Source organism: Euwallacea similis, chromosome 22, assembly GCF_039881205.1.
Source record: "Euwallacea similis isolate ESF13 chromosome 22, ESF131.1, whole genome shotgun sequence".
Taxonomy (NCBI): domain Eukaryota; kingdom Metazoa; phylum Arthropoda; class Insecta; order Coleoptera; family Curculionidae; genus Euwallacea; species Euwallacea similis.
Window position 1 is genome coordinate 1,139,573 of NC_089630.1, and position 27,470 is coordinate 1,167,042.

A 27,470-nucleotide genomic window follows, 5' to 3' on the forward strand; every position below is an offset into this window, starting at 1 on the left:
CAGGTAGTAAAATTATAATGGGAAATGCTGCCTGCAATTCACAGCTTAAAGGGCTTCTGCTAAGGTCCTCGAGATGAAGGGTTTAAGAAGTAAAAAGTGTCTTTCCCTAATTTTATTTGAGAGTTATCATTGTTGGAATTAAGTTTAGTAAGTGAATTTATGGTTATTCAGTCAGTGAGGATTTTGATTATGTTGTAATGACTCAAGAAAGCAACGAAAAATTTATTTATTAACACATTTTTTGAACAGTTATTGGATTAATTAACACTCTCTTAATAATTAGACTCGTATGTCATTGGGCTGATGCAGGAAAAACCGAAAAACTTTAATTGTGATATGAGGCATAACCATGCGAGTTATGCATTTTTCTCACGATTATAGTCCATTAAAAAAAATTTACCCAAGCCGGCATCGAACCTGGGCCAGCAGGATTCTACCGACACTACTTCATCGTTGCAGATCTGCGAATGATCACTTTCATACTGGCCACGTTGCTTCTGACATTTGTGACATTTTGTTGACTGGTGGTACCCGAAAGTATACTTTCGCATGCGTTTCCGTACGCTCTTATTCCTTAGACGTGATCGCAAAAGTAACGAACATACGCGCATGTTCACCTTACAGCTGCAAACACACAGGATCGCCCCTTCGTTTGCTTTTTTTCGGTTCGCGCGTAAACGGTTTTTTACATCCTATCGCCATCGCTCACACTCCTGTTGACACAATATTAATTTCCTCCCAACTGATTATGTATGTTCCGATTGCATTTAGTCAGCGCCACGACCGCTGGTGCAAACTACCAACTGCGCACCACTGATACCTGTCGAATCGCTACCATCACTGCAGAATTGGTATTGGAATTGGAACTGGACCTGAAATAAGGTAAATCACCGGACATATAACATATTTATCATAGACTAGTCCCATGCCCCCCAAATGCGTCCTTGATAAGTCGCATGCCCTTACTTCTTCTTGTATCCGGTGGAAGCGGCGAAGACAGTAGCTTGGGGGATTACAAGCGTGATCAAAAGTAAGCGACTAAGTTGTGAGCTTTTTAGAGTTCTGTTGCTTTCACCTGACCAGATCAAAGTGCCGCAGCAGATTGAACTTTCTGAAATAAATATATGTTCGGTGGTAAATTCTACTTGAATGTTTCTAAGGGAATTAGCCTGTAATAGAAATTGATAGCAGATTTACCGTGGACTTACTTATTGGTTGAGTTCAGGAGTATATTTGGATCATCCTGTACAGAAGATTTATCGCCGGATAAGTCATAGGAGCGCTTAACCGGGCCTTCCTTCGCCTCCGTAGACTATTTAACCCAATTTAACTTGACCTCGTGTGCTTACGTTATTTATCAGTTAAGCCCACGAGTGCGTTCGAATTATTTGGCAGATAAGAATAAGCTCTGGATAAGTCAATTCAGCATTCTTGTTCAGCTATTAATTACCGATTATCTCGTGTCGTAAAACCATATCGCATTCATAAGGTTTTCCCCCCTTATCACATTATCGGTTATGGAGTATGGAGAGTCGCGCAGCTAGTTAGTTCAATTTAGTTACTGTGGTTGGAGGTATCGTCGAAATCTTTGACTGTGGCTCGCCTGGTCAAGTCCGTTGCTATCCTAAACAGATACATCTCTATCAGAAATTTGAAGAAGCTTTCAGCAAAGGAAGCATCGAAAGGCCAAGGCCGTGCTCGCCTAATTCCTATTGTTATGGATCTTATTTATGAATTTGAACCATAAAATTACCCGAATAATTTTTTGGGGAATGACCGGCGGTCACACGCTGCCGCAACTTTTAATGGCCAAGACCATGAGCGGGATTATACCAATTATGGCTCATACTAATTATCATTGTTTATTCAAAAATAAATGGGCGTTCGTGTACTGCGTAATATATAGTATGTGTGCAGTAGTGTATGTATAGTGGTGAGCGATATGCAGGGGTTCCTTCCTTTGAGGTTGGAGACACCACCCGCGCTTATTATACGAGAGCACTTACACGCTAGCACTATTTACGACACTTGTCGGTTCGCAGTATCGACGTTGTACTCCTGGTTGCGAGAGTCCAGGACGGACTAGCTTCTTGCTTAGCAAGCAAACACGTGGGATTTCCCGAAAGCCGTGGAATTTAGGACAACACTTTCAACATTAACAAGGTTTATTTACTAATTGTAACACATAGGTATGACTAAAATTTAGATGAGGAAACACGAGATTGGACGATCGCGATTCCGGTGACAGGTATAATTTTCGGGTACGAGTGGATTGCCGAGGTATCGGGACAACCTCAACGGTTCAACGTGATCGTGATGAGAGAGAGATCCTTGCTTCTCCCAGCCCTTAAGTACTGGGAGATGCTGGTCAGCAGACATAGGCGTGCCCCTTTTCGGAGCTCATTTTAGTTGAAGAAGGCCCATTTGGGCAGGTCTTATGGCCAAGGGCAAATTATCCCGTGACCGGAATATTGCTTTCATCCTGAGTGGGACGTGACGGAACCCCCAATTACAACCACCGCCGAAAGGTAATGGTGGGGAATTCCGATACCCAAGAACCACCTCCGATGCACATTTATGACTTGATTGCCTCGCAGTTTAACAAGTACAAAGTCGAGGAATTTGAATCATAAACCATTTCGAGTGAATTTAACGGATCGCGGCATCTGGAAGGCAACAAATGTAAGATGTGCAGGGGCGCAACTTAGGGTTTTAGCTTGATCGAGGAAGATATCAAGACTCAGTTCACCAACTCTTAACATCCTCCCCCCCTTGAAAGACCGTGCTGCGGCTTTCAATGGTATGTGGTAACGATATAATATGTACAAAAGATTGATGTGATTACTACTAAACTATCCTTAAATGTGCGTAGAGTCCACAACTTAGTCTATTGGCAGCAAGGCCACTCGCGTGACGGCTCTTTTGAGAGTTCCGTTTTTAGTCTTCACACTGACCACCCTCACTGCACTGTCCTGCCCAGGGTGGACGGCCGCGATTCGGCCCAGCGGCCAGCACAGGGACGGCACGTTATCTTCCTTCAGCAGGACCAAGGCTCCAACATGCACTTCGGGATTGGTCTGGAACTGCCACTTGTTTCGTTGCTGCAGCTGATGGAGGTACTCCTTTCGCCATCGAGACCAAAAGTGTTGTCCGACGCGCTGGAGATGCTGATATCGCTTGCCGAGGCTGATCTTGCTATCGGTGTAGTCCCGTTCGGCTATGGCCGTGATTTCTTGCCCAATCAGGAAATGGGCAGGAGTGAACGCATTTAGGTCATTGGGATCAGGACTTATGGGAATTAAAGGTCTTGAGTTTAAAATCGCCTCGATTTGAGTAGTTAGTGTGTAGAACTCCTCATAATGAAACCGAGAGCCATTCAAAACTCGCTTCAAGTGATGCTTGCAGGATTTTACCGCAGCCTCGTGAAGCCCCCCCCAATGCGGGGACCTTGCAGGCATAAACTGCCATTTTATGTGCGAGTTTGTCAGGAAATTTTGAAACGTGCTAGATCTTACGATGTTTCGTATCGCGATTAGTTCGTTTTTACAGCCTACGAAGTTCGTAGCGTTGTCGCTGTAAATAGAAGAGCACAGGCCTCGTCTCGATACAAATCTTTTCAACATGCTCAAAAACCCGTCGCTAGTCAAGTCCGTGACAACCTCGATATGCACAGCCTTGACTGCGAGACACACAAAGATACAAATGTACCCCTTGATTGTCTTTCGCGACCGCGTTTTTCCATCCTTTAGTTCAAATGGCCCGGCGTAATCAACAGCAACAGCTGAAAATGGGCGCGACGGAGTAACGCGAGAACTAGGCAGTTCACCCATCCTGGGAACGAGGGAGTTATTTGGATTGGCCTTAAAACAGACCACACATCGTCGGACGTGTGCCTTCACTACTTGCTTACCATTTAGGGGCCAGTACCTTTGTCTGACGTGAGCTAAGGTACATTGGGTCCCTGAGTGCAGGGTGCGTTTGTGCTCGCGGTCAATAACGAGGTTGGTAAATGGATGTTTGGCCGGCAGTACGATAGGGTGTTTTACATCATAAGAATAGCTTGAGTTTGTTAGCCTACCCCCAACTCTTATCATACTGTCCCGATCAATGAATGGAGATAAGGCCTTTAACTTGCTCTTGGTCGAGACGCGATTTCTCGTCCTTAAGTCATGATTTTCCGCGGGAAACGATTGTGACTGAACTACTCTTATGAGTTGCCATTCAGCCCGCTGCACTTCACCTGAGCTCAGAGGCCCCGACCCCCTTTCTCCCTTAGGTAGTCTCGTATTGCTTCCAAATCTTGCACAATAGGCCATGACGCGTATTAATTTATGCAGATTCGAGAATCTGCTAAATATACCGTCTTCGGGATATTGTGCTACTAGCGATACCTCCGGCACTGGCCTAAGTCCGGGAGTGTCGTTCGTTGGAGTCGCGAATCTCGAGATGGACGGGTCTTCAGGCCACATATCTGGTTCCACGAGGAAGTTGGGTCCGTGGAACCATAGTCGAGAATTTTTTGAGTCCTTGATGCTTGTACCGCGCGATATAATGTCCGCGGGGTTCTCCTCAGATCGTATGTGATTCCAATCATCAATGGCGGTCAATGACTGTATCAATGCCACTCTATTGGCGGTGAAGGTCCTCCATCTTTTCGGCTCATTTGCGATCCAACATAGAACGATCGTGGAATCGGCCCACAAAAACATTCTGGTTATGGGCTGCTTTAGAGCGTTGATGGACCTCTTCACCAGTTTTGCCAACAGCACAGCTCCGAGGAGCTCTAATCGCGGTAACGAGAGGGACCTTAGGGGACTGACGCGAGACTTTGCGCACAATAAGTGACTTTCGATTTTTCCGTTTTCGTCCGTTGATCGCAGGTACACGCAACATCCGTAGGCCCTTTCGCTGGCGTCCGAGAAACCGTGAACTTCTATCGATTTCGGGTTATTGACGAGAACATGGCGTGGAACTTGCAATAGACCTACCTTTGCTATTTCGCTTCTTAAGCCTAACCATTCCGAGTGCAACTGGCTTGGAATGCTCTCATCCCAATCGATTTTTAGCTGCCAGAGACGTTGAATCAACAATTTCACGCGCACCGTTAAGAAACCCAAGATTCCCAAAGGGTCGAAGATTTTTGAGACCCATGATAATATGATTCGTTTCGTGGCTCTGCTGTGAGTCTCCGCGAAGTTTTGCGAATTATATTCGAAAACGTCAAGACTTGGAATCCACGAAATTCCTAATGTCTTGCTGCTCGAGTTATCGCTTATGAGGTACTTGTCGCTTTCGTGACTGTCCCTGGCGATGTCGTCCAGTACCTTGTGCGCGTTTGATCGAAATTTTCTTAATTCGAATCCGTATTCCGATAAAACTCGGCGAATGCCTTCTCCCAACTGTTTAAGGGAGTCGAGATCTGAGGACCCAGTCAGCAAGTCGTCAACATAGAAGTCAGTCGCTATTATGTCAGATTCGCGCGGCCGTTGTTCGGCCACGTTTTTTGAGATCTCGAGCAAACAACGTGTTGCGAGGTACGAGGCTGAAGCGGTGCCGTACGTGACCGTGTTGAGTTGATAGTGCCTGACTTCTTCATTGGGCGTATCTCGCCAGACTATCCGCTGAAGGTTCCTTTCGTGCTTGTCCACCAATATTTGTCGATACATTTTCGTTATATCCCCGATCAAGACAAAATTATGTTTTCTAAAGCGTAGTAATATCGAGAATAGATCATTTTGCATCGTGGGCCCGACCTTTAGGACATCATTCAGTGATGAGCCCTTTGTTGTTTTGCACGCGGCGTCGAAAACTACCCGTAGCTTGGTCGTCATGCTCTCCTGTTTTTGAACGCAATGGTGTGGTATATAGTAAATCGGAACCTCCGACGAAGTTGGTTTACGCGGTACTTCTGTCATATGCCCGAGGTCCTTGTATTCACGCATGAAGGTCCGGTAGGAAGTTCCGAGTTCGCGGTCTTTTGCTAGTCGTCTTTCTATCGCGTATAATCGATTGAGCGCTGTTTGCTCGGAATCACCTAAATCCGTGACGCTAGATTTTAATGGAAGCCTTACTATAAACCTGCCATCTTCATCGCGAGTAGTTGTCTTGACGAAGTGCTCTTCGCATTCGCGTTCTTCCTTGGTCATGTGACTTAAAGAATGCGAATCGACCTCTTCGACAAGCCAAAATCTCTCCAAGCTCCCTTTTAACGCGTTTTGCGTGAGAAGACAGGTTGAGACCATTGCCTGCGTTCCACGAAGCTTGCCTGATTGGCACGGGACTCGGCCGGCTATTATCCAGCCGAGTAACGTCTTTTGCAATGTTGGAAGACTTCTGCCTAGTTTCAATTGTCCTATGCAGAGAAGGTCTAAAAATACTTCACATCCCAAGAGCATGTCGATTTCAGAGGGTACGTTAAAGTCCGGGTCGGCTAGTATTAACTCATCGGGAATATTCAAGTTCGATTTATCAAAATAATTTTGCGGCGCTACCTCCGTTATTTTCGGCACGACGAGAAAACTCAACCTTGTTCTGAAGGCCGTGGTTCGAGATGCAAATGATATTTCAGTGGCGTGCGATATTCTTGTCTGTATTTGATTTATGCCTAGGACGGGAATGTCAACCTTCGACGGTGTTAGTTGCAATCGTTTAATCAGGGCCATGCTAACGAAGTTAGATTGACTAGCTGAATCCAACAGGACTCTGCACGGAATTCGGGTTTTGTGCTTGCCGTGGGTGTCTACTACCGCCGTTGATAACAATATAAGGGAATTCCTCGCGTTTTGACAGGTATTCGCTAGTATCGGATATGACGCGTGCCGTTCCCCGGTACCTTCGGGTGGATTCGAGTCATCATCGCGAGAACTATTACCGTCGCCCCGCTTGATGTTTGCGTCATCAGCCCGCGAAGGTCGTTGCGGTTTGTGTAACAAAGTTGCATGCCTTTGCCGACATAATTTGCACCCCGACGAACGACATTCCGATAGTTTATGCCCGTGTCGTAAGCAATTTGTGCATAGATTCATCCCCTTCACCCTTTCAAAGCGATTCGAGATTGATAATTTTTTGAACTCCTCGCAGGAATATATGAAGTGCTCGCCCTTACAGAACGGACATGCCGGACGATATGTGCTACTTGTGGTGGCAAATGATCTGGACTCGTTAGATTTTCTAGAATTTGACCACAACCTTGCGTCCCCCGCTTCCAATACCTGGCACCTCTGCATTAAAAATTCATTGAACTGATCGACTTTCGGCGAGTTCATGCCTTGGGAATACTTCTCCCACTCGCGCCTCGTGCTGACGTCTAACTTTGACGCCAGAATATAAATCCACATGGTGTTCCACTCACGTACCTCTTCGCCCAAGGACTCTAACGCGCGAAAGTTCTTAAAAAAGTGGTTTGAGAAGTTTCTCAAGGCTGCGTACGATTCCTTGGTTAACGCGGGGAACTCCATGATCTCCCTTAAATGGGAGTGGATGATAAATTTTTTATTTTGGTATCGTCTTTCAAGAAGATCCCAGGCAATGGTGTAATTCGCGTTGGTAGGGGCCAGTGATGCTAATAATGTTTTTGGTTCGCCTCGAAGAGATGCTTCCAGGTAGTAGAAGCGTTGAGCATCCGATAATGCGTTATTGTCGTGAATTACCGCTCTAAACATATCTCGAAATCGTTGCCAATCTGCGTAACACCCGCTAAACTCAGGTAGGGTTAGAGACGGAAGCTTGATGAACGAATTAGCCGAAACACTCGATTCACCTGGGCTGGCGATTGCCTGTAACGATGCGCTCGTTGATGGTGACCCCGCGTTTCGACTCAAATTTGCGCTGCATTGCTGTTGATTACGAAAATGCTTATCTAGAACACTTTGCGCCATGGCCAAGGATTCGAAATATCGAGTTTCAAACCTATCACGTTCTTCTTCTAGTTCCCTTTCCTTGTAATTACTGGGAAAGTCACTTATTAGTAACTCCTCGTATTCTGTTTGGATTGACTTAAACTTGTCCAATATTGATTTTGCGCTATCATACCTAGCCTGAAGCAGTTCGATGCATTCGTGCAAATCGGCCTTATTTAAAAAACTTGCGAAGCGCGTTAGCTCACCTTTGATTTGGGCTTTGCTATTTTTTAATTTCTTTAAAACGAGTTCTGGGGCAAACTGTTCATCATCTATGAGAGACATCACACTACGTTCACAGAGTACAGACTAACGTGAAACCGTGGCGATATAAAATCAATGTCGAGAGGAAATCGGTGAGGGATATGGGTTGAGGGTTGCAAATATTGAAAGACTGACCTTTAAGCTGCTGTCCACTCCTTTACGAAGGCTTTCTCGGCGTCGCTGGGAAGATCCGGCTCGAAGGACCAAATGGTGAGCGATATGCAGGGGTTCCTTCCTTTGAGGTTGGAGACACCACCCGCGCTTATTATACGAGAGCACTTACACGCTAGCACTATTTACGACACTTGTCGGTTCGCAGTATCGACGTTGTACTCCTGGTTGCGAGAGTCCAGGACGGACTAGCTTCTTGCTTAGCAAGCAAACACGTGGGATTTCCCGAAAGCCGTGGAATTTAGGACAACACTTTCAACATTAACAAGGTTTATTTACTAATTGTAACACATAGGTATGACTAAAATTTAGATGAGGAAACACGAGATTGGACGATCGCGATTCCGGTGACAGGTATAATTTTCGGGTACGAGTGGATTGCCGAGGTATCGGGACAACCTCAACGGTTCAACGTGATCGTGATGAGAGAGAGATCCTTGCTTCTCCCAGCCCTTAAGTACTGGGAGATGCTGGTCAGCAGACATAGGCGTGCCCCTTTTCGGAGCTCATTTTAGTTGAAGAAGGCCCATTTGGGCAGGTCTTATGGCCAAGGGCAAATTATCCCGTGACCGGAATATTGCTTTCATCCTGAGTGGGACGTGACGGAACCCCCAATTACAACCACCGCCGAAAGGTAATGGTGGGGAATTCCGATACCCAAGAACCACCTCCGATGCACATTTATGACTTGATTGCCTCGCAGTTTAACAAGTACAAAGTCGAGGAATTTGAATCATAAACCATTTCGAGTGAATTTAACGGATCGCGGCATCTGGAAGGCAACAAATGTAAGATGTGCAGGGGCGCAACTTAGGGTTTTAGCTTGATCGAGGAAGATATCAAGACTCAGTTCACCAACTCTTAACATATAGTATATCGGTGGTACAATTACGTTTTATCTCTTAAATGAAGAGCTTCAAAAGTATTTTCTGTTTAAGCCTGCTGGCAGGTTTATTGCTGTGCATTAGCGGCAAATTGATAATAAATTATCCTTTTTGGGTTCTTTGTATTCAGTATTGAGTGTTGCCACGCGATCATTATTTTAATTAAAACCTGTTCGAATAGAGAATAAATCGATAAAAAATATAACTAAACTCGTGGAAAGCCACCTTTTTACATGAACTACCCGCTGTCGGCTGTAATTGCTATACTTCAACAGAATTAATGAAAATTGAAATTTAATAAATTCTAACTGTGGATAGAAACGTTCCTCGCCAATGTTTTTCTTTCGAATTTCATTTGCACCCCCTTTTAATTCATTAAATAATTCCCAGATTAATTTCATGAAAGCCAGTGGCGTCACAAGACCCTCTTCGGCGCATATATGGAAAGCCATTTACAAACAGTTCAAGATCATTATTTGATTGTGCGAAAACACAATAGCTATAGTCAAAGGCGTAGGAAACATCTCAGAATGATGATATTTGAAATGTGTTTAAGCCGCACTCCAATACCGAAATATCCTGGTAAATACTGAAATCACCACACTTTTGCTTCATATTGAACCATTTTAATTGCGTTTCTTTAATGAGACTCATGCTGGCGCATATTTTGTATTATTTTTAATCGATCCCAAAGCCTGTATATATTCCTGATTGAATTATTTATGCAATTCACTCATTGTTTCAGTTACGGTGAACCCGTCATGTCTCTCAAGGGGTACACGATCAAAGACATAGAAAAATAATTGCGGGCATTGATGGCAAAGAGATGGTCAAATTCTATATTAAATGATTGGCAGGTCCCGGTGAAAACTACGTTAGTTTGGTGTTCAGTGTTGATACCTTAGTTGAAGATGGAGCAGGAAGACGCGAGACCGTCAAAGCGATGGCCAAGCGCTTGCCTCTTGTCTTAAAAATCTAGTTCAACATCAATAATATTGCCATGAAGAATGAGACTAAGTTTTATTCCGAGTTGCCATTGCTGCATGAATTTGCCAGAAAATATGTAATTATTACTGATTACTACTGCAAGCATTTAGGCTCAAGACTCAGCTTAGATCCTAAGAACACTGAGCCTGACTTAGAAGCAGTTTTATTAGTAGACAATCTTCTTCCAACAGGATAAGAAATAACAAATTTTCCACTCATAAATCGTGATGGGTCTGACTTTTCTTTAGGCTACAACATCGAAAACAGACACAGAGGCTTAGATTTCAAAGCCTCTGCCTCTGAAACGATCCTAAAAGCTCTTGCGCCGTTCTATAGAATTCCCATGGCAATCGAGTTCAAAAATCCAAAACTCATTGAAAATATGAAGGCAATGCTGTAGCGTCTCGGCTTCTCAGAAGCTCTCAAAGGCGGTCCTGGTGGCCTTCTTGGGAATGCCCCATCCGCTCTAGATCAACTATGTGGGAGAACATCATTAAAATTCCCGCCTGCGAACCGTATTTGCAGAACATCAGGAAACTGCAGGAAAATTTACCTCCGAGGGAGGAGCGATTTGGAGGAGGAGAAAAGGAGCTTTGAAGTTCGGTAACCCATAGCGATTTTTGGGTCAACAATATGCCGATCAAACGTTCAGGAAAAGATTCCTCAACAACTATAGTTAAATTGATAGATTTCCAAATGTGCTTTTATTCCTCTTGCGTTCGCGATCTGGTACTCTTCTTGCTAATCAGTGTGGGAGATGAAGTTCAGAAAAAACACTTTGATGATCTTCTGAGGTTTGAGAAACATCTCCAGGCATTATTATGACCAGCTGACTGCACTTCTGGCAAAAATCGACGTTCCCTAACTAAAATTTTCCTACGAAGAGTGTTTGGTGTAAGTCAACAGGGGGCAACCAAGTTTGAGGTCAATCAAGCGCTCACCTCTTGCAACATGGTCTTCGCTGCCAAAAGGGCTCAGAAGGACCAGTTGGCTGGAAAAGTTGACATGTTTGAGAAAATGAAGGACATGATGAGTAATACGGGGGAAATGCAGAAGGAGAAAATTGGGCTTGTGGTGAAATTGTGCATTAGTAGAAGGTGGATGTGAAAGACTGTTACTTAAAGTAAATAATTCAGTTTGTTATTTTTGACTAAAAAATATATATTTGTTATCAATAAGTTTATAATGTGGTTTATCCATTTGACCTTCTCTGTAGTCTTTAGCATTCTTCTTATCAAAAGGGGAACAGAGCTTTTTTGTAGAGCTTATCAATATACCTTTTCCAGGTTTTATTAACATTTCAGGCATGAGGGACAGTTTTTGCTCTTATAGGGAACGTTTTCATCAGGGCATCAAAACTTCTTCAAAACTCAATGAAATTTTTAATATTTAGGAAATGACAGAAACCCCTCCTGCAGTACTCCTGCAGTACGTCACTGGTATGAATTGAATGATCTAAAAATTTTCAAGGTGTATAGATGACCTTCAGCCTTTAAACAGGTGGCGAATTCAGGGGCGTCGACGCGCTCGAAAGTCCGGACCAGAAATCAGTTTGTAAATGGAAAATACTTCGTTAAATTTTTTATTAAATCCAGAAAAATAGCTACCAATTTGGTATTTTGAAAAATAGATACGTGGTGATTAGTTTCAGTTTAAAACTTAGGAAAGGGCCCTTTCAACGAAGCCACAACCTGCCAAAATGTATGATCTGAATTAAATGTAAATAGACCGTGAATTTCCCTTTTTACTCTTAGAATAATACCCTTCAATATCTGCAGTTTCGCCACAAAATCACTTGAATCCAAAGTATTTTGAAAAATATTCGATTTCCCATTGTGCGTAATAAGACGGTACAAAACGCACGTTTTTTTACGTGACCATTGTCATCAAATCAGTTGATAAATCTCACGTATCACAGATTGGCATCGCGACTGAAATTTTATAAAATGAACGTAATTATGTTGTAGCTATAGTTAAGATCACGTGAAACTTACTCATAATGATGATTTTTATAATGTTTTAAATCGCATTCCAGGACAGAAATACTTCAATAAACACTCGTATTAGGAGTATCTATCTAGGAGAGTCATGTTGGCACACATTTCCCATTATCTTTTATCAGTAGCGGAACATATATATATTTTAGCCTGAATTATTCATACAACTCAGTTATTGTTTCAGTTTATTTGCAGCCGCAATGTCGCTTGAAGGCTACGCGATAAAAGACATAGAGAAAGTAATTATAGGCATAGATGGCAGGAAAGTAACTAAAGTCGATATTGCAAGACTGTCGGCTCCTGGAGAAAACTATCTCAGTTTGGTATTCAGTGTGGACATCTTAGTTGAAGATAGAGCAGGAAGACGCGAGACCATCAAAGCAGTGGCCAAGCGTCTGCCTCTTGTAGAGATGAAGTTCAACATGAGTGCTATGATGATGAAGAACGAGATTAAATTTTATTCCAAGATAGAGCCTTTGCTCAGAGAATTCGCCAAAGAATATGAATTTAATACTGATTATTACCCGAAGTATTTGGGCTCAAGACTGAGCTTGGATCCTGAGGAAACTGAACCTGACGCAGAGACAGTTTTATTTATAAAGAATTTGCTTCCCGAAGGTCAGAAATCATATATATTTTTTAAAATCATTTTTCCCTTGAATTTTGGACCAAAAGCTCATTCAAGCAGAGTCATATAAGGTGTTGCCAAAACATTCAGAGGTTAAATGGCATGTTCTTCACTTTATCACGTTAGAGCGACCAAACTATTCACCTTTCAACATTAACTCGACCACCATGACTCATGGCTTTACTAGAATCTTCTTTATGTGGGCGACTTTTGGGAAAACACTAAAATGCCAAAAATTGAGCTAAATTATGATGAAGATTTTGCTCTTCCTTTAGGCTATATCAACGAAGACAGGCACATAGGTTTCGACTTGGAGGCAGCCAAAGCGATATTGAAAACCCTGGCTCGGTTTCACGGAATCCCCTTGGCAATGAAGTTCAAAAATCCAGAATTCTTTGAAGTAATCAAGAAAACCCTTGAACATCCCAACTTTTCCGGGCCTCCTAAGAATGGTCCTCCTGAAGACGCAGTTGATCCAGATGACTTAATGTGGGAGAACATAGTGAAAATTCCCGCCTGCCAACCGTATGTGAGCAACTTAAAGAAACTGCAGGAGAATTTGCTGCCGATGCCCGAGCGATTTATTGGAGGAGGGAAGGAGCCTTGGAACACAGTTTCTCATAATGACTTTTGGGTCAATAACATGTTGATCAAGGTACCAGGATATTTAGTTAAATTATTAGATTTTCAAGGCTGCTCTTATTCCTCTTTTGCTCGCGACCTGGTGTTCTTTTTACTGACCAGTGTGAGAGATGAAATTCAGCAAACACATTTTGATGATCTCCTTAGGTTTGACTTATAATTAAAACCATTTAAGATTGATTAAACGTAATAGATTTTAGGTATTATTATGACGAATTGACCGCAGTTTTGGTCAAAATACACGTTCCAAAGCTTAAATTTTCCTATGAAGAGTATTTGGAGGAGGTCAACAGGGTGGCAACCAAATTGGAGGTCAGTCACGCGCTCACCTTCTGCAACGTGATCTTCGCTGTCAAAGGGGCCCAGAAAGATCATTTGACTGGAGAGGTTGACATGTTTGAGAAAATGAAGGAGATGATGAACAATATGGGGGAAAGGCAAAAGGAGAAAATTGGGCTTGTGGTGAAATTGTGCGTTAGGAGGGGGTGGCTGTGAGACATCAAATGTGTTACTCAAAATAAATATTTAAATTTGTCGTTTTATTTTAAGATTTATTGCACAAGTGCTTTTTCTCCGTGTAGTATTTGCTATACAGGGTTCGTCTTTGAGAGCTGACGTAATCCGTATGTGAAAAATTATAAGTTTAATGTATTTTTGAAATTTGTATTTCTGTTTTGCCGAAAAAACCTGACATTGTAAAATATTTCTGACCTGACATGTTGCAAAAATAATGGTCGGGTGCCATTTGAAAAAAATGACTTTTTTGAATTTAAACATTCTAAATTTTAATCATTTTTTTCAAATATTTTTCTTAATTCTATAATTGTTTTTAAAAATGTGTTAATTTTTAGTAATTTATAATACTCGCATACTTTATCAATTTATGCGAAATAGTTTTGTAAATAATTGAGTTTTAATAAAGTTCTAGAAGTGTTGAAAAAGTTGAAAAAATTAAAATAAATCGAAAACACTTAAGAATCGGTACCATGTTATTTTTGGAACATATAAATTTTCAATAAAGAAACCATTTTCACTAAAAAACTGCCATGTTCCTGTTAATTACTTTGAGTAATTATGAAAAAAAATGAAACTGCAGGCATATATGTAAGTACTACGAGAATAACTTTATACTATGTAAATTTTCCGTGGACTTTCGGCTACATCGCCCTCTCAGCGTACTTCTTGATCTTATATTGACTCGGCTTAAAAAATTGTCCGGAGCTTTTTTCTCAATGAGCATAATCAGCATATCGTATTTAACGTTATGTTGCTTACGTTGAGATGTGACGTTACCATACCAATATACCCAACCAGGCGCACCTGCACCAGAGTTATTAGTCACTATTGCTTAATTGGTTAATGATAACACCAACATACTTTGCTATTGCAATAAATGCAGAACAGTTACATTTAAAAAAATGAAGTAAGGGTCAGTTTCTGGTATAACCGGAAGTCACATCAGGTTGAAAATATTTTTACAATGTCAAGTTTTTCCAGAAAACAAAAATGCAAATTGAAAATTTCGTTAAACTTCTAATGCTCCATATACGCATTGTGTCAGCTCCCAAAGGTAAACCCTGTATTAAAGTAAGTAGGTATCGCCTACATGAATAAGTGATTCTCCTTCAAAACCGTCAGATAGTCATCCACTCAACTGAAACCAATAGAAGTTGTTGATTGTACCAACGAATTTAGTACTACAATAACATCAGTGAACTTCGCAGATCTGCGAGGATACATCATTGTGGGTGGGCATTTATACCCATTTGGTGCTTTCTAGTGAAGGTTGGTACGTTTAACTATTGTTATAATTAAAATTACGTATTCTATTTTTCAACTGCGCATAAACACCATGTTATGAAATCTATTATATTTATAGTTTTTAAATTGCACCATGTGACGCAACATCTAAACTAAGCTATCTCATACGTTTTAGTTTATTTCCTTTCCGCGGAGAATTCGGCTCAAAAATGATTTGGCTGGTACTGGTAATCGTATTGGCGGCATTCCTTTCATGGTACCTATTCGTCAGGCCCATGAACCATTTCACTAAAATGGGCGTCAAACAGCACCGGCCTCGGCCCTTTTTTGGAAACCAACTGAAGTTGACTTTTCAACAACAAAGCTTTCTGGAATTCATAGAAGATATATATAATTATTTTCCAGGTTCTAGGTAAGGAACAAATCACGTTTTTTCATGTGTTTCATCCATGTCTCCTATAGATATGGTGGTGTCTATCAATTCATCGCCCCACTCCTGATCATCAGAGATCCAGATTTAATCAGACAAATCTGCATTAAAGACTTTGACCATTTCACTGACCACAGAAACTTCTTCGATATAGAAAGCGATCCTTTGGTAGCAGGCAATTTATTTGCCTTGAAAGGTTATTAATAATAAATACTATAAATTGACTATTAAAGACATGAGCACGTAGGTCAAAAATGGAGAGAAATGAGAGCTACGTTGAGTGGCTCATTTACCAGCAGTAAAATGAAGAATATGTTCCATTTAATGAACGAAGCAGCTGAGAATTTCGTCAATCACTTCATCGATAAGAAAGAGAATCTGGTTGAGATTGAGCTCAAAGACGCCTTCACTAGGTAATCCTGTAGTTAACAATGCATAAATGTCCAAAAATTTGCATTCGAAGGTATACAAATGACGTAATTGCAACCACAGCTTTTGGCATTAAAGTGGACTCAATGGCTGACCCAGAAAATGAGTTTTATGTGATGGGAAAGAAGACTACCAACGTTTCCGGACTATTAACCACTTTAAAGTTTTTTGGGGCTATGATAATTCCTAAATTGTTCAAGGTATTTCCCATTTTCCTTACTTCCTAAATTACCTTCATATTTCAGATTCTAAAAATCAAATTTTTCTCCGACGATATTTTGGCGTTCTTCAGAAGTATCGTTAACCAGTCAATCAAATTCAGGGAAGAGAAGAACATTGTAAGGCCTGATATGATCAATCAATTGTTGGAAGTGAGAAATGGATTCAAACAAGATGTAAAGTCTCAAGAGGAGATTATACTGGACACAGGCTTTGCTACTGTAAAAGAATCTGCCCATTTAGGCAAATTCAAACAATTGAAGAATTTGACCAATGACGACATCACAGCCCAAGCTCTGCTGTTCTTTTTTGCTGGTTTCGATTCCATTTCCACGGTCATTTGTTTCGGCTCGTATGAGCTAGCGGTCAATAAAGATGTTCAAGATAAACTTAGGGAGGAAATAAGGGAGACTCACGAGTCCAACAATGGGAAACTAACGTACGAATCATTGCTAAAAATGAAGTATATGGATATGGTGGTCTCAGGTAAGTAATCCTGGATCAAATCTTTGGTGTTTCAAAAATTATTTTCCAGAAACGTTAAGAAAATGGCCTCCAGCAGGAGGAACTGATAGAGTAGTCACCCAACCCTATACTATCGAACCTTTAACCCCAGATGAATCCCCAGTCCATTTAAAAGTCGGAGATGTTATATTTTTCCCCACAATAGGCTACCATAGGGACCCAGCTTATTACCCAGACCCATTGAAATTTGATCCAGAAAGATTTTCAGACGAAAACAAAGGATCCATCCCCCCTTACGCTTACACACCATTCGGAGTCGGTCCTAGAAACTGTATTGGCTCCAGATTTGCTTTATTGGAAGTTAAGGCTATGTTCTATCACTTGATTCTCAATTTTGAAATCGTACCCATAAAGACCAGTAAAATCCCTTTGAAATTGAGCACTAAATCCCTAAATCCTTTAGCCGAAGGAGGGTTTTGGTTTGGATTGAAGAGAGTTTCAAATGACGTACAATAAGTGTCGGTTGGTTTGATCGGATGGTCTGCAATTTGAGTAAATGATTTATCTTATACATTCTCTTCTACTATATTAAACTTTCTCTTAATTTTTACTCAAAAATACATACTCGTAAATGTTCTTTCAAATTCAACTTCCCCTCCTTCATCACTTAAACCGTCCTACCAATCCATTCTGAAATCTGAACCAATCTGGAATTTTCTTCGTTTTGAGCTGATTTTATAATTTTTTTATTTTTGGACATATTTAAATAGAACTTTGATGGATGCTTTAATCCTAAACGATTTCCTCTTTTTTTAAGACGGGAAACGTTCCAAGTCGAAAAAATGTTATTTAAGGTTCAAACATCTAAGAAATCAATGAAGTTTAGGCAAGAACATTTGGAGAAGTTATTTTTAAGGAGTTTGTGAGGAGCATATTCAGACTTCTCTCCTCAATATTGCAAAAGTGTAGAAATTCTGAAAGAAAAATGTGAAAACAGGAAAATTAGAGTTCCCCGCTTGAAACCTCGTAATTCGCTCGAGTCGAGCTTTTGAATATCTCCTGAAGCTTTAGTTTCTATCACAAATGCAAGATTAAAAAATGACGTAAAGAAATATTGTAAAATAATAGACAGAACGAGAACACAATAAAAGTGACTTAACATAATAATCACTTAATAATTTAGAAGGATTCTTTTCTCTTAATTATCGAGTAGATCTTGGGGCTCGGAGATCCTCGCAACTGCGGGACCCTTTGGGCACCCAGGTCCCACTAGAAGTACAAGTTCCCCCCACTCGTAACATATGTAATTTTATTACTTTTATTATTCCTAATTTATATTGACAGCTATTAGTTAACAACAATGAGCCACCTTATAAACTTTATAAATCTACTAATATATGAGCTTGGTGATGAACCATTAATATAATTCAAAATAATTCGAACGGATATCAACACTAAATAATTAACAAATTTTGCCACCAAAAGTCATTAATTAACCTTAATTAGTCATTTGTCTTTCTCCTAAATTTCTATAAAAGTATTAGTAAACCTCACTTTCCACAGTCAGTTTAGAAGAAAATGATTTCCAACCACAATATCGGTAAGTAAAAAGGGAAAATTAACTACAACTATAAAAGCAGTTTTAGTACCTCCAGTTATTTACTTCATCTTTAAAAGTTGTCGCTACATAAAAGGCTTTATAGGCGTCGCAATAGTCTTTTCCTCGCTTTTGCTGATAGTCCAAACTTATCAACTACTCCAAAATTTTACTTTGAAATCGGTAATACAATACACGAGATTTTACTTTGGATGCATTTTCGTAAGTAACAACACACTCTTGATTGAACAATCTTAAGAAAAATGTAATTTATCAAGGTCTTTAATATAAATACAATATACATGATTTCGAACAAGGTCTTCATGGCTATGCCGATAAACGCCGAATTCTCGTTTTTTACAATTCCCACCGAAGTTGGAGAACTTACAAGAAAGAAAATTGATAACGTAGCTAGGAAACTTCGAACGTGTGTCAAAACTTGTATTTTCCTGCCCGTTGTGGCTCTCGGATCAGTTTGCTACACCTGGTTTCGAGATACAGACCACGAGCTGGAAATGGTGATGAAATTCGTAAAACAGTGGATTTCCGAAGGTACTTTTTGTCTTAAACCTAGGAAGGCCTCTAGTGATTTTGCCCCAAAGATTTCATAATGGAGCAAATACTTTTCTGGTTGTTAATCGTTTCGATTCTCTGGACGTTTGTTCCCACCATAATCATTTTGTTCTACTACTTGTACATCGTAACTACTGCCATAATCGACACTCTACTTTTGATCGAAGAAGTGGAGTCGTTTAAAGCTGAACACAGCAGTGAGAAGATTGTAATGGAGCATATTAGAGACTTCACACAGATTCACTTGAAAATAAAAAGGTAATCTAGAGCTTAGGGATGTCAACCCCTTAAAAGGCATTGTTTTAGGTTTACTACCCAGATCACTGACCATAACCACCTCGTTTTTTTTGGTTACACTTGCACAGGACTCATAGCGGCAACGAGTGCTCTATATTTCATCAATTCTGTGAGATTCAAACATTTTTGAGAATACTCACGTGAATTAAATAAACTTTTAGGCCAGATTTAGTTTTAAAGATGGAATATTATTATTAATAGGCCACTTCTCATATGTCTATTATGGCTGTACCTTTGGTCAAGACTACATCGACTCGTTCGCGGACTTGGGTCGTGCCTTATATGACCTGGAATGGTATTCCTGGAGTGCGCTTTGCCAGAAAGATTTCCTGATTTTGTTCGCGAACATTTTACAGGGAGATCGTTTCAATTTCTTTTTATTGTTTGATATCAGCAATGATTTGCTTAAGAAGGTTAAGTGAGGTACGTTTTTAGGTTCAAAGAGTAATTGAATTTCTTTCAGTTTGCCCGGTGCACCTACAGCATTGCTTACTTCTTTTACACTGTAAAAGTCAAGAATTCGTAGAATTATGGGCAAATAAATGGGTTAAAGCCTAGACTCGTCCTGAAAAACCTAACTGAGATTTATCGGCGTAAGGAAGTCGAAACGAAAAAACCGTTCTACTAATTCTTCTCTTTTTTAGATTTTAAAATTCGGTTACTCACCCACCTACAATTTTTCCAGAGGCTTCTCCACACGACTTTGTAACCATAATTTTCGGCCTTAAGTTACCTTTAACTGCTCATTTAGAAATTTGGATCCCACGAGTTGCAGAGGGTTGAAGCGGGAGAACTCTAAATCTTCTATAATTTAAGATGATTCTTAATGTTGTTGTGCTCGCACTGTGTAACTTTTTGTCAATAAAGTGGTTCGACCCATCGCGTTTTCTTTGAAATTCCCATCAATGACCCTAAATTTGAATACCTGGATGGCTTTGCGAGATTCGGTCAAAATCCGTCCCTCCATGGTGCCACAATTTCCATATGACTGAGCGTGTCACCGAGAGAAATAATTATCGCTATTTCGCAAAGTGCCAAAACGGAGTGTTTATTTAATAAAAAAGCACGGTAGTGCCTCAAATTTTAATTAATAAATACTATTCCAGGATTATACCTATTTTTGATACTCAGTTTGAGTCCAGCTGTGGCATCCGAAGCAAAACGATTTATTAATTTTGGCAGTGAAGTAAAAGCAGCAGATTATTAGTGACTGAAACTTGATATTTAACTGTTCAATAATACGCGTGGAAGCGTTCTGAACAAGTTAAATCGCACTCTTATTTACTTTTTGCATTAATCAACAATTTCACGAGCACTGTCTTATGAATGCAAAAAAAGGCTGTGGCCGGTACTGTTTAACGCCCATTTTCGCGAATTGGTTCATGGGTCTGACGCATAGGTACCATAAAAGGAATGCCAATACGGTTACCAGTACTAGCCAAATCATTTTTCAGCCGAGCTCTCCTCGGAAAAGGAATAAACTAAAACGTATGAGATAACTTAGATTAGGTATTACAACACATCGCGCAATTTAAAAACTATAAATATAATGGATTTCATAACGTGGTGCTAATGCGAAATTATAGCAGAAAATACATATGCAATTTTAATTATAACAGTAATAACATGTACCAACCTTCACTAGAACATCCCAAATGGGTGGAAATGCCCACCCACAAAGATGTACTCGTATCTTCGCAGATCTGCGAACTTCACTAATGCTCTTGACTACTAAATTCGGTAGTACAATTAACAATTCTTATTGGTTTTAGTCGAATGAATGGCGTTATCCGGTGGTTTTGAAACAGATTCACTTATTTATGTAGGGGATACCAACCTATGTACTTTAATACAGGGTTTGCCTCTGGGAGTTAACACAATGTGTACATGGAACATTAGAAAATTGATGAATTTTTGTTTTTTGGAGAATACCTGACGTTTTACAAATATTTTCGACCCGATATGACTTCCGGTTATACCAGAAACTGACCATTACTTCATTTTTTTAAATGGACCACGACAGTTTTTTTGTGAAAATTATTTATTTGTTGAAAATAAGTAATGTTTACAAAACTATTTGACATAAATTGATAAAGTATGCGATTATTATACATTACTGGAAAATGACCAAATTTTTATATACAATTAAAAAATTATAAAAAATATTAGAAACAAATTATTGAAATTTAGAATTTTTAAATTCAAAAAAGTCATTTTTTTCAAATGGCACCCGATCATTATTTTTGCAACATGTCAGGTTGGAAATATTTTACAATGTTAGGTTTTTTTCTACAAAACAAAAATACATATTTCAAAAATACATTAAACTTGTAATTTTTCATATAAGGATTGCGTCAGGTCCCAAAGGCGAACCCTGTATAGCAAATAATACCACATAGAGAAAAAGTACTTGTACAATTTCGGTTTCTGCCTTTCCCCCGTATTGCTCATTATGTCCTTCATTTTCTCAAACATGTCAACTTCTTCAGCCAACTGGTCCTTCTGAGCCCTTTCGGCAGCGAAGACCACTTTGCAGGAGGTGAGCGCGTGATTGACCTCGAACTTGGTTGCCCCCTCTTGACCTCCTCTAAACACTCTTCGTAGGAAAATTTCAGTTTGGGAACGTCGATTTTTGCCAGAAGTGCAGTCAGCTGGTCATAATAATGCCTGGAGATGGTCCTGTTACCAAAGCTATTACGGTTTTAATTGAAAATCGATTGATGTTCTGGAACCGAATTTTATGTGAGGGATTAATGTGATGATGAAGTTACGGCACAAAGAATCTCTTTTAAGATCAGTTTTGATTTTTTTTAATTCGTTTACAGTTCTTAGAATTATCCAATATGTAATAATTGTCCTCCCTCATTTGATACTGAAGGAAAAGATTAATCTTTCCTGACGTCCAGTTTTCCTGACGTCCAATTCTCAGATTTTCCACAGATATTATAAGTGTTTCACGAACAAGCGCCTGGGTGGACCTTGGGAATGTTTCTGTGTATTTTAATAAATTTTTCACAGATTCGGGAAGCAGTTTTCCAATAATTATCTAGAAGCGCATGATGGAAAAATCTGATATCAACTAAATATCTTAAGAATTTCCCGCCTGTTTCTAAAAAAAATCCGGATCGCCTCAAAATTCCTCGGAGTTTCCAAAATTTCAAAATATTGCGTAACTTCCGTGCGGTTTAAGGATATCGAAGAATTTCCTATTCTAAAAATCGATCAAAATACATAAGTGTCAGGTACAGTCGAGATAATTTTACAATTTTCATGACACTCATCTTTAGCAGATAAATAATAAAGGGAGATGACAAAGAAATCCTCAAGAGAGCACGAAAGGTTTAAATGGAAGTGAAGATGCAATTTATGAGATATCGGGCCTTTAAGTACGTCAAAAATTCCTCAGCTTTGAGAGCAGCTTTAAGTCGGAAGCAGCACTACTGATCTGTCCAGTATTTTATAATAATCACTCGCGAAGTTCGGTAAATAAAACCTCTAATTTGGATGGATATACTGGGTGGCTCTAATATCAGTTTTCCCTTACCGCTTCTGCTTTAACTACGAAGATAGAGACAAAATCGTCGGGTACTCAAATTTTACGTGTGGATCTGAATTGAGGGATTGTAGGGGACTCAGATTCACCATTTATACCGAACACATAGGGCAACCACGCTGGATTCCCATATAAATAAACTGCTCATGATGTGCCGCAGTGTACCGCAATGTTAATAATGAGGATAAGACGATAACATGGCATTTTTCATATTACTGCCCAAGCACACATAATGTTATACAATTTTACTATTAAATTTAGAATTAAAAGTTATGGTATTGATCGGTACATCGGAATGATTTGAAGGGCTCCTTGGTCGGACTATCCACGTTCGGTAATAGCATCAAGTCACAAATTTCCTACATCAAATATAAAAATTTTCTGCGATCAAAATTGACTATCTACTTCTCTATGACGATAATTTGACCACTCTTATCTCTTATCTAATAAATCAGATATGAAGTTTGGTACATAATGCACTCACTGATATTTCAACTAACACTCACTGTTACAGTTTCTTGCCATAAACTCGCAAATTGTAAATTCCCAGAAAGGTGAGTGTTAAATAACATAGATTTCGGCATACAAACTGGCTATCAAGTATTACTTCTGGTCAATGATATCGCTTTGTGTCACTGTGATTTAATATTATGAAATCTTGTTTAGTATCCTCCCACCATCATCATTTGTTGTCCACATGCGGTTCGTGGGTCTGATCGAGTAAAGGTAACAAGCACCGTGCAGACATCCTCAGAAACGTTTTTGTAGCTTGATTCATAAGACAGTGCATGTAGAGTTTTTGATAAGCGTAAGTAAGTTGTGGTGGATAATTTGTGAATTGAAAGTGAATTGAATGGAAGAATAGAAAAGTGTCCTTCGGAAGTGTGACCTCGAGCTCTTCACCAAAAATCAAGTTCTAGCTTACGACCGACAACTTTTACTTCGCACCAAAACCAGAAGGTTTTGCGTCTATTGATACCTTTGATGCCGATTTTCATTATCTTGTATTTGTGGATTTTGTTTCGCAATTTTGCTCACTAATAATAATTGCTCGATTTAACAATATGAGTTTTTCCGCAATTTTAGCTTTAAACTACCATGATCTGGATCCTGCTAGCAGTAGTTTTGGCCGTATGGATATGGCTGAAATACATTCGCACTTTGAGCCATTTCACCAGGCTCGGAGTGAAACAGTCCAACCCATGGCCCTTCTTCGGGGATCAATGGCGAATGATATTCAGATACATGAGCGTCGGTGAAATAGCCTTAACGATCTATAATCTGTGCCAGAAATGCAGGTAAGTAGGAGGGAATTTTAGTTTTCTGTAAAAATATTTGGTAATTTAAGATATGTCGGATTTTACCAATTCACCGTGCCAACTCTGATTGTGAAAGATCCAGAGCTAATTAAACAGATCACGGTGAAGGATTTTGATCACTTCACTGATCACAGGTCGTTGATGGATCCGAAGGCTGATCCAATATGGACAAGAAACTTGTTCTTGCTCACAGGTACTGTGAAATTAAATAGACTTTCAGGAATTTCCTGGAGGTTTGGAGGTTTAGAGGTTTCTGTGAACCTTCAATGCATCCCTGTGCCTTTGAATTCGTTCGGAAACGAGTTTGGTACGACCTTGGGTAAATTGTCCTCTGAAACCAGTAGCGGAGTTCCCTTTTGAGAGTGGCAATTATATTTTACGTCTCCATAAATCCACGTTTTAATTAGCTCTACTTCAATTTTAGGTCAGAAATGGAAAGACATGAGATCCACCCTGAGTGGAACATTCACGAGCAGCAAAATGAAACACATGTTTGGGACCATCAATGAGGCCGCTTCAAACTTTGTGCAGTACTTTATTGACCGAGACGAAGACATTTTTGAAGTGGAATTGAAGGACATTCTTACTAAGTACTTAAAATCGATTACTTCCCTATCGTGCGTGATTTTTGTTATAATATAGATACACTAACGACTTAATTGCCACCGCAGCCTTTGGAATAAAGGTCAACTCCATGGACGAACCAGACAACAAATTCTACAACATGGGTAAACGCATCACCCGTATTTCCGGATTTTTGATGTCACTAAAGATGTTTTTACTCTTCGCGCTGCCCCCCGTATACAAGGTCAGCAATGGCGCCTGGCAAGGACAAATTGTAGCAATTCAGTTTTAGTTCTTTAAAGTTAGTCTCTTCGATCGCAACCTACTTCAGTACTTCAGAAGCATCATTCACGAGACAATTCATACAAGGGAGGAAAATGGGATTGTCAGGAACGATATGATCAATCTGCTCCTGGAGACCAGGAAAGGAGTTGTCCAGGAGGAGGAGAATGTTACTGAGACTGGATACGCCACGGTGAAAGAATCTACGTACCTCGGTAATTGAACTAACAAATATTTCTTCACAATTCCTCTTCACCTCTCTTCGTTTTTTAAAGACAAGTCCAAATTTAAACACTTGAAGGTGCTAACAGACGACGATATTACCTCTCAGGCACTGCTCTTTTTCTTCGCTGGTTTCGACACTATTTCAACAGCGCTCTGCTTTGGATCATACGAGCTGGCCCTGAACAAAGACATTCAAGACAAACTGAGACAAGAAATTCTTCAGGCAGATAAAGAGAACGATGGAATCGTCTCATATGAGTCACTACTAAAATTGAAATATTTGGACAAAGTGTTTTCAGGTGTGCTTTTGCTCAACAGTTTGACGATTTTTCTATAACAAATTTTCCCCAGAAATACTAAGAAAATGGCCTCCAGTAGTGATGGTCGATAGAATTTGCACCAAACCCTACACAATCGAACCAAAATACCCAGACGAAAAACCGATTCCTCTAAATGTGGGTGATATGATTATGCTTCCAATGTTTGGCCTGCACAGAGATCCCAAATATTTCCCCAATCCAGAGAAGTTCGATCCAGAAAGGTTCTCAGATGAAGAAAAAGACAAAATCGTCCCATATTCCTATATTCCCTTCGGATCTGGACCGAGGAATTGCATTGGATCCAGATTCGCCATCTTGGAGGCGAAAGCTCTTTTTTACTACCTGCTCTTGAATTTCCAAATAGTTCCTATTAAGAAAACCGTCATACCGTTGAAGTTGGACAAAACGACTATGCATCTTTCAGTTGAAGGAGGTTACTGGGTGGGATTGAAACGTATAAGGGAGTAACGCGGGATTTCCCATAGAAATAATTCAAACGTGTTGTTAATCAGATAAAAATTGCTTCAGCACATAACGTCATATCAATAAAAGCCAGAAAAATGTCGATATTTCGTCATTTTTAAGGTTTTTCATTTGTACAAAAAAATGTGTTCCTTTTTTTCCACATAAATGCCAAACGGATATTTCATCTCTTAATAAATTGAAAAAGGAATTCCTACTTTAGATATTTCCTTTGATACCTTGATTCTAGAACAGATCCATCACCTGCAGTTTAATATGTGATAGTCTTTAGTTTTCAATTGACTTAGAAAATTAAATTTCACCAAATATTCATGTTTTCCTAATAACTCGGAAACTAAAGATCAGTTTTTGGTATTATTGTTTTCAGTTCTAACAAGTGTATTAAATTTAGCACATTTTTTTAAATTTAACCGATTCTGTAACTCTTACCGTTTAAGAGATAGCCATAATGGCACATCGGATTTGGAACATCCTGTATAAGAAAAAGGTCCTTAAGGATCCTTAACAATCTGCATTCTCAATAGGAAGATTAAATTAAACTACCTAATTTCTACGTCTCTCGTCAATCTTATGCCTTCACTGCTAGACGTGAAAAAATGAACACTTCTTAATGCGATGACGTTGTTTATTTATTTGCCCAACAAATCACCAGATTAGTCAATCATTCTGCATACCGAATGACTTATTAATTTCTATCAATCACTTACACCCAGGGTGATTCACTAATCACACAGGATCACTTTTAGATAAATCGGTAACACCGTTTGAAATAGAAAAAAGCGATAACACACTTGCTGTGGCACAAGAAACGGCTGCAAAATCATGTGAGGAAACCTTTGGAAAAATTGTACACACTGAACAATATAATTTGCAAATCTGAGAAGAGGGTAAGAATTTGGGAAAACTTCCCCTTTTTCAAATTTTAACTCATCTGTTCGCCCTTAACTCAAAGAATTCTTGACTTTTATGGTGTAAAAGCAGTTGGCAATGCTGTAGGTGAACCGCACAAACTAAAAAAAATGTATTTACTCTTTGAACCTAAAAACGTACCTCACTTAACCTTCTTAAGCAATTCATTGCTGATGTCAAACAACAGAAAAAAATTAAGACCGTTCCCCTGTAAAACATTCGCGAACAGAATCAGGAAACTTTTCTGGCAAAGTGCACTCCAGGAATACCATTCCAGGTCATATAAGGCACGACCCAAGCCCGCGAACGAGTCAATGTAGTTCTGACCAAAAGTGCAGCCATAGTAGACGTACGTAGAGTAGGTTGCAAATATTAGTATTCCATCTCTTAAGCCAATTTGGGGCTAAAAGTTTATTTGATTTATACGAGCATTGCCAAAAATTTATTAATCTCACAGCATTAATGGTACAAAGAGAGATTATGGCCATTACGAGTCCTATAAACATGTAACCAAAAAAAACGTGGTGGTTATGCTCAGTGATCTGAATAGTAAACCTAAAACAATGCCTTTTA

General features: G+C 39.8%; 5 protein-coding genes across 5 annotated transcripts; 4 read left to right on the top strand and 1 right to left on the bottom strand.

The window, feature by feature from the left end:
• The first annotated feature begins 556 nt into the window (after positions 1 to 556).
• On the top strand, positions 557 to 14,342 carry LOC136416154 (uncharacterized). Its single transcript, XM_066401198.1, has 4 exons — positions 557 to 882; positions 12,386 to 12,819; positions 13,105 to 13,618; positions 13,672 to 14,342. The coding sequence occupies exons 2-4, from the start codon at positions 12,402 to 12,404 to the stop codon at positions 13,964 to 13,966; spliced, it is 1,227 nt and encodes a 408-aa protein (XP_066257295.1). The 5' UTR covers positions 557 to 882; positions 12,386 to 12,401; the 3' UTR covers positions 13,967 to 14,342.
• Positions 2,883 to 8,183, bottom strand: LOC136416311 (uncharacterized). The gene has a single exon (XM_066401429.1). It carries the CDS (start codon positions 8,181 to 8,183, stop codon positions 2,883 to 2,885), a length of 5,301 nt encoding a protein of 1,766 aa, XP_066257526.1.
• A 782-nt stretch (positions 14,343 to 15,124) lies between the features above and the next one.
• On the top strand, positions 15,125 to 17,460 carry LOC136416139 (cytochrome P450 9e2-like). Its single transcript, XM_066401184.1, has 7 exons — positions 15,125 to 15,256; positions 15,408 to 15,644; positions 15,695 to 15,858; positions 15,910 to 16,075; positions 16,126 to 16,291; positions 16,337 to 16,796; positions 16,846 to 17,460. The coding sequence occupies exons 2-7, from the start codon at positions 15,442 to 15,444 to the stop codon at positions 17,289 to 17,291; spliced, it is 1,605 nt and encodes a 534-aa protein (XP_066257281.1). The 5' UTR covers positions 15,125 to 15,256; positions 15,408 to 15,441; the 3' UTR covers positions 17,292 to 17,460.
• An 816-nt stretch (positions 17,461 to 18,276) lies between these two features.
• Positions 18,277 to 19,664, top strand: LOC136416312 (uncharacterized). Its single transcript, XM_066401430.1, has 4 exons — positions 18,277 to 18,924; positions 18,975 to 19,203; positions 19,252 to 19,351; positions 19,404 to 19,664. The coding sequence occupies exons 1-4, from the start codon at positions 18,675 to 18,677 to the stop codon at positions 19,662 to 19,664; spliced, it is 840 nt and encodes a 279-aa protein (XP_066257527.1). The 5' UTR covers positions 18,277 to 18,674.
• A 4,229-nt stretch (positions 19,665 to 23,893) lies between these two features.
• On the top strand, positions 23,894 to 25,988 carry LOC136416148 (cytochrome P450 9e2-like). Its single transcript, XM_066401194.1, has 7 exons — positions 23,894 to 24,093; positions 24,144 to 24,307; positions 24,539 to 24,704; positions 24,757 to 24,922; positions 24,971 to 25,175; positions 25,236 to 25,484; positions 25,537 to 25,988. The coding sequence occupies exons 1-7, from the start codon at positions 23,894 to 23,896 to the stop codon at positions 25,971 to 25,973; spliced, it is 1,587 nt and encodes a 528-aa protein (XP_066257291.1). The 3' UTR covers positions 25,974 to 25,988.
• Positions 25,989 to 27,470: the final 1,482 nt, after the last annotated feature.